Genomic DNA, 14,988 nt, shown 5'->3' with positions numbered 1-14,988 from the left:
TGAAGCTCAGAGCACAGTGAGGTTGTTAATCTTTACCCTTTGAAGACTGTAGGAATGTTTCTTATTGTGAAGTTGTTCACTCTGTAAGCCATGCAGCAGAATTTGAATGTATTATTGACTGACTTAATGGTCTGTCATTTGGGACCATGACTCTGTGGTTTCTACTTTAGCTATCTTTTAAAACAACTTTAATCTTCGCCATTATCTCAGCCAGCAAGGTTGGAGTTATCTTGACATTTAGGAGTGCTGAAATCTCTGGTCTTCATGATTGTTCTGAGAAATTACAATTCTGAATTTGATTTCTGAGAACTCACCTACCCACAAAAGATTGACAGACACAATTGTGCTGTTGGATGGCTGTTTGCCTTTTGGCAGACTCCCATTGCTACCATGGAAGGGAGTCCTGGAGTGCAAACTGGAGGCTCAGGGGCATCTCATTAGGTAGTTAATGTATGTTGAGACCTACACTGCCATTAAGTTGCAATCTCCTAATGGATCAGGTATGCTCTGAGGATGTGAATAATCCTTTTAGCTTTCTTATGCAAGAATCTCAAAGTTGCAGCCGGTAAGGCTCTTAAATTTCCAGGGTGGTTTGACTTGCCAAATGTACTTAGATGCAAGACAGGCTTTTTCAAACCAGGCCTTATACCCCAATGCCTCTCCACTTCTCTGTAATTGCATCTTGGAACAGGCTGCAAGGAGTCATCCAGTAGTGAGTCCACACATGAGCAATCACCTGAAGAAGAAAGGAATGCTGCTTTCCAGGAACTAGATGTTCTTTGAAATGTTATTTATGTGCACAGCCACAGCTCACTATCGTTTCTTACGCTGATCTTTTAACGAGAATCCTTAAAATTAAAATGGGCGGAAAATGGCGTGTTGCATGTAACGTGTAACTGACACATGAAGAAGGACACAGGGGAAAACTTCCATGGCCGTTACTGCAGCTAAGAAGTCTGTGATATGACCTCTCAGTATGAACAGGCAGATTTACAGTGTTCTCAAGGAATGGTGATTTTCCTGGAACTTAGCTAGAATTCTTCATTAGAATGTGTATCACAGAATCTAGACATTTGGGTTCTACCACGCTGTGTCCTCAAACACAATAGGCTTGTGCTATTGATTATGTAAATGTAAAACATCAAAATACCTTACAAGAACTGGGCTATGTACTACTAACACACAGCTGTCTCTGAAGTTAAATTCAACAACTTTTAATGATGTGCAGCAGCTTAAAAGAAGAGCTAAAGATAACAGTGTCCAATTGAAATCACAAAGGAAATTTGGAAACACAATGATCAGTGTTTTGATTGGCATCTTTGACTTCAGACAGGATCTGTAGCACAGCCTTGGCCAGATGCCCCTTGCAGTTCAGATCACGTTCATGGGTTCTATTCCCACTCAGTTGAATTGATTTGTAGCTATTTTATAGAAATAACTGCAAATTCATCTTAGTTTTTATACAGCTGTGGGAAATACGTTGTTTTGTTACTATGGAAAGATGTTGTTTTGTTGCTGTAAAACCTTTTTTTTTTTTTTTTTTTTTTTTTTTTTATACTTCAGAGCAGTAAAGCAACTTCTCTGTGCTTGCTGGCTCTTGTGTTTATGGTTTCAGGATACTGGCTTTTGAGAGTGGCATTGTTACCAACTGCATTGGTAAGGTGCTGGAATAGGATCTTAGAATCATCTCTGAAGAGATGAAATTTAGTTTAAAATTCTAGAATTCAGATTCATTTCAACCAGAGGTGGGATATTTTTTATAGCAGTGAAAATGAAAGACCTTTCTACAGGATGCTACTAGGGATGTGATTCTACATCCTTAATAAACAGGCTTGTTTGTTTGATGGTTCATTGGTGGTTCTGCATTAAGCAGATGGGTAGCTATGCTTACTTCTTACAATGCTTTCATCAACAGTAATCATTCCTCCAGCCTTGGGTCGGGTGCTGGCAGAGGTATAAAGTCTCCATTTGTTTTATTGACTTTCTCCTTAGTTTCTTTGGCTATCATCCAGTCTGTATCTACTAGCTTCATAATGCAGGACCAGTAATTCGCTTGACTTTATTAGTATGACAGCTTGTCAGGAAGCAATTTTATGCAAATGGTGTTCACACTCCTAGTACCTTTATTTCTAACATTTATAAAGCAGGTCTACTCTCAAGAGAATTGAGGTCAACACCAGTATAGAGAAAATGAGTAACAATGGAGCTGAGAAAATCTAGGCAAGAAGCAGTACTGTGCAGCAGCATGCTTTACTGACACTTTGTGCCCTAACATGCAAATGTAAGCTTTTGGATGCATTTTGGAGGAAAAAAGTTATCTGCAAGAAGAGATCTTCAAACAACTAACTACTATTTGTTTGGCAAGGAGTATGCACATTTCCTGATATTCCAAATAGGTGTTACTGGTTTTTTTATTTGTTTTAAGTAATACAAGGTTTGTATTTACAGGAGAATCCCTTTAAGGAAAGAATTGTGGAATCTTTCTCGGAAGATGGAGAGGGGAGCCTCAGCTTCAATGATTTTGTGGACATGTTCTCTGTGCTCAGTGAAATGGCTCCCAGAGAGCTCAAAGCTATCTATGCCTTTAAGATCTATGGTAATGTACTGAGATAGTTTTGTATGTCTTTGCTGAAAATAAATGTGAGAGTTGCCAGTGATGTTTTCTTTGCTTCTTTCACTCTTCAGATTTTAACACAGATAACTTCATTTGTAAAGCAGACCTGGAACAAACCCTCAATAAGCTGACCCGAGAAGAGCTAACAGCAGAAGAAATCACTCTGGTTTGTGAGAAAGTGATAGAAGAAGCTGACATGGATGGTGATGGCAAATTAGGATTTGCAGATTTTGAAAACATGATTTCCAAAGCACCGGACTTTCTCAGGTATGGAGACAAGGATTGTCACTTTGCCTATTTTCAGGTATTCTTTCTGGCTGTTGGCTGTGTAGCGTAGTGTAAGAAATATCAGGCATAAGAGAACTGAGTTTTGCTGAGGAGCCTGGAGGATGTCTTCTTACCCTAACTCAATTTAATTCTCCAGAGCCTATTCCAGTTCTGTCCTAAGACTAAGAGCTCAATGACTCAGTTATCTCCTCCTTTTTTTATGTCTGTATCTGTGTGACTTTTTCAGGAATATATTTTCATCTTCTGGAAGCTCAAACACATACAGTTTTCAAACAGGGGTCCCTGTTGCATAGGAACCCATCCAGTGTGCCAGGATTTTTATGTATTGATTTTTAAACAAAATTACAGATGTCATGGCTGCTTCTGGAGAGGATTGCCAAAGCTCACAGTCAAATGGACTTATTTCCATAGGAAATAAGACTGAATGTTAGCATTGAGTTGAAGTAGATTAAAATTTGGATTGATAATCTTAATGCTAATGGTGATTAAGAACTTTGACGTGTCCTGAAAAATACAGGAGAGTTTTTTTTCTACAATAAATTACATTTCTAAGGAAAAACATTGTAAGGCAATGATTCTGCTGTAAAGCATGAGGTCCCTGTGGATCCCAGGAAACATCAGCATCTGAGGATGATATTCTGGAAAGTCAATATGAATGTCTTCTATACATTAGAAATATATCAGGCACTCCTTGACTAATCAAACTTACCAACAGGCACTCTGTTGGAACAAGATATATATCATCATTATGGTGAGATTGGACTGAGTATATGTAATATTTTGTTAGCACGTATTTATAGCAAAAACCCCAAACATTTTCTGCAGATTGGTCTTCTGTATAGAAGCTGCTGGGATCAGGTAGAATTTCATTTATTCAATGAAAAGGCTGTGCTGCACCTGTAGAGCTGGTAGATAGCACAGATCAAATGTGAAGAATAGAAGGCAGATGTGAAGAGTCAGCAGAAGCTGTAGTTTCAGAGGTTTCCTGTGCCATGACTGATTTTACTGCTGTGTTGTAGAAGCAGTTTGCAAGCTATGATGTGAAAAGATATGAAAACCTTTTTTCATCTTGGTGAAACTGTCCCTTTTGAAAGTCTTTACCAGATGAATGGGAGAACTGCCAACCTATCCATGTCCAGAGACAGCTGTGATTTCATCTGTTTTTGCATATCTCCTTTTTTTGTGCCCAGCTGAATACATTCCAAACTTTAATTTCAAGGAAATGGGAGTACTTATTGATTAATACTTTCAGTTGCTCATCAGCTCTGAAAATTAGACACTTTGCATTAAAGCAATGGTCGCTTTTAAGAACTGGTTGCTAATGAGCTATGGGAGATGTTGGATAACTATAGTACTCAGAGACTTTGTTTTGAAGCTGTAGGCAATCAGCATTTCTGAATACTGTATCCTAGAATACCACATTGGTGCCTACTATGTGATTCTGCAGAAAATGTTAAGTAATCCTGCAGATCTCAGATTGTTTCTGTTGGCAGCAAAGAAATTCTTTATTGTCTATTCTTTACCTTTTTTCCATACAAAGAGCCACTTCTTCACATTGTAAGAGTATGAAGCTTAGGATGCAAGGTAGAAACTTGTGGCTTTGCCACTGCTTCAACATGTGTTCTCTGCAAAACCATTTGTCATACAACTTTACATCATCTTACATCTTCTTTATTTTGCTAAATGAGTCCCGTGCTTGCCTGACTTTTGGCAAACATGGGAAACTTTTATAATATGTTCTATTCAAATGTAAAATCCCATTACTGAGGAAGAATATCTTCTTTGCCTTATTGATAGGAATCTTCGAAGGTTTTCCTTTGCATACTCCATTTTTGGAGCACTTATTTCACAGAGCTCAATATACCAATTTATTTTTTCTAAGCTGCAGTACACTTATATGTACTTAATACATGCAGCAGGCATTAATTTTGACACCATGATCCAGGCTTGTACTTGATATGAGCTCAAGTTCACCCATTGTAGGTTGACTGATTTTTTTTCCTCATGTCACTGCTTCCTTTGTCTATGATGCTGTTTAGGTTTAATCCCTTACAGACAACCTTTGCAAGGTTTGTGCTGTTGTCAGGCAAATGAAAATGCTCTTGTTTATTGCTTGATTTGTGCTGCTGATGTTGATGACTTTTTGTAGAAGCTAGAAGAAGACACTGCTCATTGTTGACCAAGGTAGATATATATGCATTTTTGACTGTTATTCTGGAAGCTTGAGTAAGTTATAAATGAATGACAGTTGCTAGTTCAGAGAATTTGATTTCAGTAGGTTTCAAAATTGTTATCATTTAGAAGCTGCTTGTAGTGCAATGGAAGCATTTGGACTCTGAGCTGGCATTAGCGAAGTGTTCTGTTCTACAAGACTGGTTACATTTTCCCCAGGAAATTGGTTTATAAATCATCATGGAAGTTTAAGCTTATTCGAAGGCCTGAGGGTGAAACGTACTATAACAATCTGAAATGGAGCTTGAGAAGAATATGGCATTAGTAACACCTGGGAGCTGACAAACCTGAGCAGTGAGACAACATATGAAACAAAAAGATGTCATTGTAAATATGCTATTCTGAACTATGTGGGCCTTTACTCCTGTAACAGCTGATATCCTGATTCGTGTCCTATCCAAAGCTGAAGGGGTAGCAACTATGTCTTAGATTCTGTGCATTCTGTAAGACCTTTTCTAAAGTGCAGATGATCTAGTTCCTAAAGACTAAAATCAGAGCTAGTGACAAATTGGCAGGAGATTATTAGTGAGAAAACAGTAGCAAGAAATCACTTTTATCAGTGTTTTCTTATTCGTAAAATCCATAATTTTCAAAGTTCAGAATGATACCCAGAAATACAAAAATAGTTTTGGACTTAGCAAGGGAAGCATCACCTTTATCTGCCTAGTTTGATCTGCTTAGGAACCCAAATGCTGTGCAACAGCCTAAGTGCAATTGGGAAGCATTTTGCTTTGCTGTATATCCAATAAATAAGTCAATTGACACTTAATTTAATCCAGTGCTCTGCTTGGCTCTCTAATCAAATAATTTCAGAAGATGGAGGTTTCTCTTCACGTGTGTCAATCTTCCTGAGAGCCTGAGAGAAGGCTTGCTGTGCTGGCAAGTAGTTAACAGAAATGCCCTGTTTAACTGTGGATTTTAACTGTCCTGGAGGAGACAATGTGCAATGTAAATGATAAGTCTATATTCTGCAGTTGGCATATGAATCAGAAAATAAGCAGTCGTTCTTGTTTTATTCTTTATTCTATTACAGAAAGATCTGAGGTTTCCAGCCCTAGTTTCTAGCTTTAGCTCATTCTAAAAACTGAGCACATTTGCAGATCTGAGATCTGCACCACAAATTTTTGTCTACGTCTTTCCTGCACTAAATCTGATCTTCTCTGAGGATGTTATCAGTATGTCCTTGTACGTATATCTTGTTGTAGAATAAACTCTTTTATATAAAAGAAATATTATCAGTACCTCTGAATTTCCGTAGTTACTCTCTTACACACAGAGAGAGGGTTATTCTAGACAGCATTCATTCTGACAGGCTAATTGAACTTTACGTGATTCAAGGGAGCATTCTGACTTACCTAAGTTTGCCATCTCAGTCTGCAACCAGAATTCAAGTCCTTTTAATTACAGAATCTAATTCACAGAATACTTTGCAAATAAGGACAGCACGTTTGAGAAATGCTTGCAGCTCAACTGCAGTAAAACATAGACACAGTCTGTAAAATGACGTCGTGAAGAGCTGAATTACTGCTGTTTGGTGAAATTGTGGAGATGATACTGCTGGTATGGTAATGCTGAAAGACCAAAAAGTTCCCTTAGTTTTGTTTTTCGAGTGGTATCACCATCCTGTATCCTCATCACTACTGCAGATTTAGCAGCTGCTTGGTTCAACCTTCTGCTTACTGAATGTGAAGTCAACACTTTGCCCTGTCAGATTCTGATTTCCTGTGTTAGATACTAAGTGGCCTTTGTTAATGCTGTGATAGGTTGCACCAGAGGCTTGATCAGTAGCAGTTTTCTGGAAGTTTCCTCAAGTAAATATTGTACTATTGTATGTCAGAAGAAAAGTGAGAATGTTCCCATCACAACAAAATGGTAGTAATTTGGGGGACAAATATGAAGTCTCTTCACTGTTAAAGTCGAGTAGCTGAGATGGCAGGCCTGCGGATTGACTTTTGGGTCATTGTCAAGAGCTCAACCTCTGTATGAATATCAGCATTCCTTGCTTTTGGAGTAGCTTCCATAGGTAATTTCTTACATTAAGTAAAGAACTGTCCACAAAAATATTTTTGCAGATCAAATGGTAGAGCTGCATTTCAAAAGGAACGGTGTAGTTTTATTATCAGCCCATTAATATCTTTATCAACAACTTAGGACTGAAAATTAAAAAATATCTCCCTGTCCAAATGATGGTAAGACTTTGGATAAAGCAAGGGCTGGAAACTATTAGATCTGCTTTCAAAATGAGAAATCCTTTAAATGCTGTCACTCCTCATCTTATCATAATTCTAATACCAATTCATTTTTTATGCTTGATCTTCCTAATTGTTAGATATCCTGTAAAAAGGATGATGGTGCTTTTGGGAGTAAAATTTAGTCAGTTTAGGAATGCATTTTATCTTGAAATACTTCAGTGTCAATGGAAATGCACTTCAGGTTTTTTTGCTTTCTCAAATATCCTTACTAGGAGAGAGAACAAGAGGGCAGAGATCCCGAATCTTTACAGAACACCTTTCTGTATGTGTTCTAAGGAGAATGTTGCACTTAGTGATAAATATTTATATATCTCTCAATATTTTTGCTTCCTTTGCAGTACTTTCCACATAAGAATCTGAAGAACTGTGTGTGAGCCAGTGTTGTCAGAATGATTTCAGTCCAGCCTATCTGAATCTCAGGCGCTTTGGGGGCTTCTGTCCTCTCCTTGTGGCTTCTTAGAACTCAAAAAATACTGAAATGATTCTGGTCTGCATAGAGAGAGAAGCTTCATTTCATCCGCAGGATATTTGGAACAGTCACGTTTTTATCTTCACTGCTGGCGTTCTGGCAAAGATGGCTGATTGCTGGGTTGTGGTTACTCTTTTTCTTTTTTCTTTTTTTTTAACAGACAGAATCACAATGTTACTAAAGGTATTTCCACAATTTTTTTGTATTTACAGATATTTAATACTGCTCTTACAAGCAAAAAAAAAAAAAAAAAGAAAGAAAAACGCGATTAGCTTGGGTGACTTCTCCAAGAAAAAAAAGCATGGGCCTTAAATAATGAGATGCCTCTATCACTGTGTTGTACAGCTGGGGATCTTGCATGGAAATTATCTTATGTGAAAGGACAGCAGTCAAGATCCAATTCCCAGTGTTGAAGACAACCACATCCCGGGTTTGCCCTTCAGTCACTGAAATGGCAGTTGCTGGGTTTGGTGCTTACCTTCAACTAATATTTTATGGATTGTCACGTCCTTATGAAACTTGAAATGTTTGCATTTTGGATATGATTACTGCATATGTGATTCGTTTCTTCCCAAGAGAAACTTTGAGACTGTGTCCTTGTTCTCAGAGGGAGTCTTGCATTGTACTCATTCTGTGGTCTGATAACGTTGAATAGAAGAATACGATCATCTATAATCCATGAAGAAATTAAAGAAGCACAGCACTATTACTGAGGACATAAAAAGACATTTTCTATCTAAACCAGCTATGCAATCTTTCCCATAAAGTGCATGAAAGCAGCTCAGTATTTCTCTTTCCTCTCCAGCTGGAAATCAGCTATATTTGTTCTTTTTTTTTAAATTCCAGTACTGTTTAGGTACTGGGGCCTGAAGACAATCACACATGTATTACTGTTCTAACAGTCAATAGAAGGGCTCTGTCACTTACATGGCTTCTGTATCAAAGTCATAACTATTAAAACTTTTGACGCATTTTGTTGTGCTCTGAGAATTTGTGGGCTAAGCACATTCACTTCCGTTCTAGTCTTCATTCCAATAACTGTAAACTTTGGTCTTTCAAGGCTGAAATATGTTATGCTCACTGAAATAATTGATGAAGTATAGAAATCCATCATTTTGCCATTTCTGTAGGCAAGGCAGTGCTCTCCACCTTGGAACCTGTAATGGGTGGTAAGCTTGAAGCCTGATTTGCAAGTACGGATGCACAGTATGCATCAAGAAACATTTAGGGAGCAGTGGGGTTAGATGTTAAAAGCCTCAGTGGAAATTTTGAGTATTTGAGATATAAAAGACCAATTTAACCTAAACATAATGAAGATGAAGCTTCTATATCTGTAATAATATTTATTTTGGGCATTTCCTAGAGTGATCATGCTTTTAGTCAGTGCTGTTTATAGTATTTTACTACTTCCTCCTCCTGGTAACTGCTTAGATAAAGGTCGTGGAGCCTGAAGTTCCTTTGATTTACGTATGCAAGTTAAAAGGTAACGTAAATCAGTCCTGATACTCAGTTCTGATTGAGTAAGAAGGGATTCAAGCCTCAATCTTCTTTGTTTCAAGTAGATTAAATTAGGCAATTAGTTGATTCAAGCAGTTGGCAAGATACGGGCTTTGAGAAATTACGTTAAAATTGCCTGTTCATCAAAACATCAGCCTGATAACTTCCTACTTCTTTCAAGACAAGTTTAAATCTTTGCAAGATGTTGTTTTTCTGTCCCTACTAATCTATATTATAATATGACAGGTTGCAAGATTTGGGGTTGGGTTATTAAAAGGATCTTTATTGATTTCAAAGGTTGGTTTCCTTTGGCATCGGTGTTCTTTTTCTATATTTTAAAATTTACAGTAGCCAAAGTTCTTTCTTCCTTTCCTGACGCTGTGTGTCATTCCACAGTTAATTAATTCCCTGTCTCCACTTAAGGAACACCTCTGTTGCTTTGGAATGTACTCTGTGTATTTCTTAGGTCCTCCCTGACTTCAGTGTCACGTAATAACAGCTGAAGAAATGCTTGGTCTTGCAGTCAGATGCTTAACTTGAGCATCCATCCATGTGAACAGAGGCACCATGAGCAAAACAAACGTGAATACTGTGATGGAGCACACCTATCCACGGGTAAGGAGGAATGCTGCAGAACCTGGAAGGTACGAAGTCCTAAATGTCCTTTATCTCTAGTTTGTGAAGTTTGAGTTGGACTATAATAGTGAAAGAACACATTTCACGTGGCAAAAAAGCTCTTAGAAGTGACTGGGTATTTCCATTTGTGCTTTCAAAAATGGACAAAGAGCAATTATCCAAAGCCCCTGTGAAACCAGGTAGTGTGAGTGTTATCTCTAGCTGATGCACACACAAAGCGTTTTATGGGCAAAAGGGATCTGGTGAAAGTGAGTAAATCAACATCTAAAAGCAAGTCACTTAGTAACAGGCTTTCATGTAACTTTGTTTTAAAGGAATGCTGTCAGATGGGATTCACAATGACAGCCTGCAGGTCGCAGTCTGATCTCTGTTACTTCCACACTTACTTCCAACAACTTGATTGACTTCAGGGGAACTGATCGCACGTCTGTAAGTGGATCTGCGTTGAGGGAAGCAATAGCTCTTCTGCTGCAGTTCCTTGCCCTCTCTCATACCCTTCAATGTAACCTTACATGGTGGCGGTTACCGCGTGCCGGCCTTTGGCAATGGTAACAGCCGCGTCGGATCTCCCTGCCGCGTCCGCCCTGGCCGTGTGCGTTTGCTCGCACTGCGGCTGCACTTGTGCCGCACCACCGCCAGGCGGCGCCCTCGCAGCGCAGCCCGGTTTCACATCCGTCCGTCCCGTATTCTCCGGACTGACGGTGGGTACAGCATGTCTGAATATTGAAACGGCCTTTAAATATTGAGCAGGTATGCACTTAGCAGAAATGGAAAAAAAAATATGAAAAAAGATCATTTTCCTTTGAGAGCAGCCCCGCAGAGAAGGACCTGGGGGTCTTGATGGATGAAAAACTTAACATGAGCCAGCAGTGTGACCTTGCGACTCAGAAAGCAACTGGTATCCTGGGCTCTGTCAGAAGAGGGGTGGCCAGCAGGGGCAGGGAGGTGATTGTCCCCCTCTACTCTGCTCTTGTGAGGCCCCATCTGGGGTACTGCAACCAGGTCTTGAGCCCCCAGTACAAGAAAGACGGAGCTGTTGGAGAGGGTCCAGAGGAGAGCCACAGAGATGATCAGGGGACTGGAGCAGCTACCCTATGAAGACATGCTGAGGAGCTGGGCTTGTTCAGCCTGGAGAAAAGAAGGCTGCGGGTGACTTCATTGCAGCCTTTCAGTACCTAAAGGGAGCCTTCAAACAGGAGGGGAATCAACTCTTTGAAAGGGTTGATAACTGCAGGACGAGGGGAAATGGTTTTAAGTTGAAGGAGGGAAGATTTAGGTTGGATGTCAGGGGGAAGCTCTTGACTACGAGAGTGGTGAGGTGCTGGAACAGCTGCCCAGAGAGGCTGTGGATGCCCCGTTCATCCCTGGAGGTGTTCAGGGCCGGGTTGGATGGAGCCCTGGGCAGCCTGGGCTGGTATTAAATGGGGAGGTTGGTGGTCCTGCATGTGGCAGGGGGTTGGAGATTCGTGATCCTTGAGGTCCCTTCCAACCCTGGCCATTCTGTGATTCTGAAATAATGTAGAAAAAGCTAAACATAGGGGTTTTGGTACCGGTATATTTGTAGAGTGGGAAATACTGTACTTGTTAGCTGGGACAGACTGGAAATGAATCAGATGTAGGTGGTATTAATGGCAGTTGGGTGGCTGATGTCCTTAGAAAGACCTGCCTGAGGCAGAAGTGAAGGACATCACAAACATGTTTTGTTTCTTACTCTGTCTCATTTTACAGTTCTAGGTGTCTTTCAGAGATGTTGTGATGCAAAGTGACTACCAGATTCTCCTTGGTGAGGAATAAGAAGAGTGCTGGTGGAAATAAAAGGACATCAGCATTGCAGATGAGAGTGCCTTTGTTTAACTGGAAGTTCTGCCATTCTTGTCTGTAAAAAGACTGACAGTCTGAACTCTGAAATTCCTGCTGCCTTTTTACTTTGCTGCCTAATTTATAGGAGAAGGGAACCACATCAGGCTCCCGTGTTTCGCTAAGCTGCAAAGTAGATAACTCATTTGCTTTGTTCCTTTCTCAGTTAAGATTTCCTGAGATGGAAATATATTTCTATTTAAATCTGCGTCTTTATCTGTTTTGCATGTGGTGATTCTTGTAGCAATGCTGCTGAGTGTGTGCTCACAAGCCCTGCTGCACAAACTCTGATGTACTCCCTCTTTTCCAGTTCTGTGCACCTACGGGTTGAGGCTGTATGTGCCTAAAAACATAGGCCAGAATGTTTTCATTCTGCTGGAGAGCTCTGGGCTGCAGTCCAACCTCCTCCTCTCTTAGTGTAACTTCTCCCAGATGCATCAGTGGAGCTAGCAGCCTGCCAGCAGTGAGAGGTTCTGGCTGCTGCCGTGTGAAGGGGCTGGGCAGAACAGCAGCTGATGGAAGGTGTTAAGGAAAACTGAAGTCCTTTGGAAAGAGCACAGTGAAGACGCAGGTACAGAGTGTCTGTTTACATGGCAGGAAATGGTTCTCTGCTCAGTCTCAAAGCCCAGTTCCTGCTGGACCAGGTTTGGCTTCTCAAACAATTTCGATCCCCAGTGCTTATGAGCTGCTCCTCACACCACTCTGGAGACAGTGCTGGCAGAAGCTCATGCTGATCATTAATAATCTGGCTTTAGTAATTAGTATTCTGGGTTACTTCACTGACACTTAGAAATAAATTAATTTTCAGCAGACATCTTTCCCTTGAGAGAAAATTATTTCCTACTTTGGAACCTGTTCAGCTGTGTCACTGTGGCCTAGCAGACCCTGAGAAAAAAAGAATGCAGGGGTTTTAACCAAAGCATTCATTTTGTTTTTTGGGAAATGGTCCTGAAGCTTTTTTACACAGTAAGATTCCACGTAAGAAAATAAAATAATAGTAATTATGAAAATGTAGATTCAGAGGGAGTTCCCTCTGTAGGAAAAATTTGAAACTGAGAGACTGAATTAGACTGAATTAGCTCAGCCTAAACAAGAGGGTTAAGTAATGTGTGCACTCTCAGAAACAAACTCAATTCCAGGACATTCACTGAAGCTCTCCATGTTTTACAGTTTCCCTCTGTTCTGTGGTGATTTCAGTGACCATCTTTCTTCCAGTGATAAAACCAGACACGATAAGGAAATATAAATATCCCACCTTGCAATTTCACACATCCTAGGAATGTCAGCAGTGCCGGACTTTGCTGCTCCTCAGGTTGTTCCCTAAACTTTGGCTTTCTGCAGAATTTGATAGCAAACGTTTCTGATGAAATGACTCAGTCCCATGTGATTCACTTTCAGTACTTTTCCATTTCCAGCTGGAAAAAACAAGCAGAATACAAAGAAAGAAGAATTGGCATCTGAGAAAGTTGGTGTATCTTAAGGTCTTTTCCTTCAGCTGGGAAACCCACAGAATTACATACTGGGTTATTAGTGCAGCAAGTCCAGCTTGAATTGCTTTTTTTTTTTAACTTGCTGTGGTAATTCTGAACTTGAGGGCCTGATCTCAACCACAGGAGTGCTCCTTCTGATTCCAGTGTAGGCAGGCTTCAGATCACATCCGAGATAGACTGTGGTTAACAAATGATTATTTCTGAAGAAATACGAATAAGCAGGCACAATCAGAGGAGGTGGAAAGTACATTTACTGCAAGTATTATTATGGTCTTGTTTCTTATGAAGCAATATGTAAAATGAGAGAAAATATTTTAGATTCTTGGAAGAGGTGATTTAAGCAGTGTTTGATAACCGTGGCCAGGAGAGCTAAAGGAAATGCATGTAACTACTTCTGTAATGAGCAGTGTGCTCTAAGCTGGATTTTTTTTAAATTAATGAATTTAGGAATCTGTTAGCATGCACAAATCAGGCAAAAGCTGAATGTTCTGTGACTCAGATTTCACCTTTGCAGACAGGGATTTCCAGGTTTGCACAGAGTCAAAATGGTACTCAGCAGTTTCCATCAGATTCCTTTGACGAGCAACATATGTTGGTGTTGTGGAACAGGGCATAAAGGGGATTTAAAGCAAAATTTGTGAGCAGCAAGCCTTTGGCTGCCAAATTAAGAGTGAAAACGGAAGCATTTCTGAGCAGCTTATGAAAATTGACCTTTGGTCTTGCTATGTTCTGCAGGACCACTGTACCAGGTATTTCCAGTCTAAAGCAATGATGTAGTGGGCACTGATGCCCACTACAGCTTTAATTGGGTTCACTTCCCAACTAACAAGAGGAGTTCACCTCTTGTCTAACTGTGAATTCCAACATGTTATTATAATAGGTTGGGGATTTTTGAATGTCTTTCTCAAAACCTCTGAACAGTAGAACACAGTTCTTCCTTCCCATCTACTCAGCCAATAAACAGAAACCATAGAGTACAGGGCAAGGAATGCTTTTTCTCATGCAGGGAATTGACTCCACTAGCATGCCTCAGTGGCAAGTGAGCAGCATATAGAAAGGGCCCTTTGGAATAACAAAGGATGGTCATGTCAGTTCATCTTCCACGCACAGCCGTCACCCAGTCCCTTCATCAAAAATGAAGCAGAGTCATTACTCAATGAAGGAATAGTTTTTTGGGGTGGTTTTTTAATTTTTGCTAGTTTTCAGCAGAGAGCAGAGCACAGTATTTCTGCAATTGATTTACTATATTGTGAATACTAGTGCAGAAACAAAGGTAGAGTGTGCAGAGAAAATTAAACCTGTCGTGTTAAAACATCCTAGAAAAAATTCTTGACTTATCTTAGTAAAGCGAAGCTGAGAGGCTGATGAATCCTATGGTGAAACTCAGAAATTCTGACTCAGTATCCTACAAAACCTCCCTGCTGTCCCTCTCCTATTTACCTTAAATTAGATTACAGATGGCTTTTTTGAGTTGTAGCTGATCTACCCCTAGTGAACCTAGTTACTTACAAATAAATAATTGTGATTCTTCATGACATTGGTTCTTATTAATCTCCATTTTATGTCCCACTAACAAGGGGAAGATAATGAAGTGTAGGCAGAGGAAAAAGAGTCAAGGACACTTCCCCAGTTGTCTGCTGATAGATTTATCCT

At 39.9% G+C, this 14,988-nt stretch overlaps 1 protein-coding gene across 1 annotated transcript in view; it reads left to right on the top strand.

Moving 5' to 3' along the window:
• Positions 1–7,859, top strand: part of CIB2 (calcium and integrin binding family member 2) — a 32,707-nt gene extending 24,848 nt beyond the window's left edge. The window contains exons 4-6 of the mRNA XM_042824596.1: positions 2,449–2,596; positions 2,686–2,881; positions 7,725–7,859. Coding sequence (XP_042680530.1) covers positions 2,449–2,596; positions 2,686–2,881; positions 7,725–7,746 — 366 coding nt within the window. The 3' untranslated portion in view covers positions 7,747–7,859. The remainder of the gene's footprint in view (positions 1–2,448; positions 2,597–2,685; positions 2,882–7,724) is intronic.
• The last annotated feature ends 7,129 nt before the right edge of the window (positions 7,860–14,988 follow it).

This window comes from Centrocercus urophasianus, unplaced genomic scaffold, assembly GCF_019232065.1.
Source record: "Centrocercus urophasianus isolate 14NV4802_14NV808 unplaced genomic scaffold, USGS_Curo_1.0 seq_23, whole genome shotgun sequence".
In the NCBI taxonomy this organism is placed as follows: Eukaryota; Metazoa; Chordata; class Aves; order Galliformes; family Phasianidae; genus Centrocercus; species Centrocercus urophasianus.
This window is presented reverse-complemented; position numbering and strand designations above follow the sequence as displayed.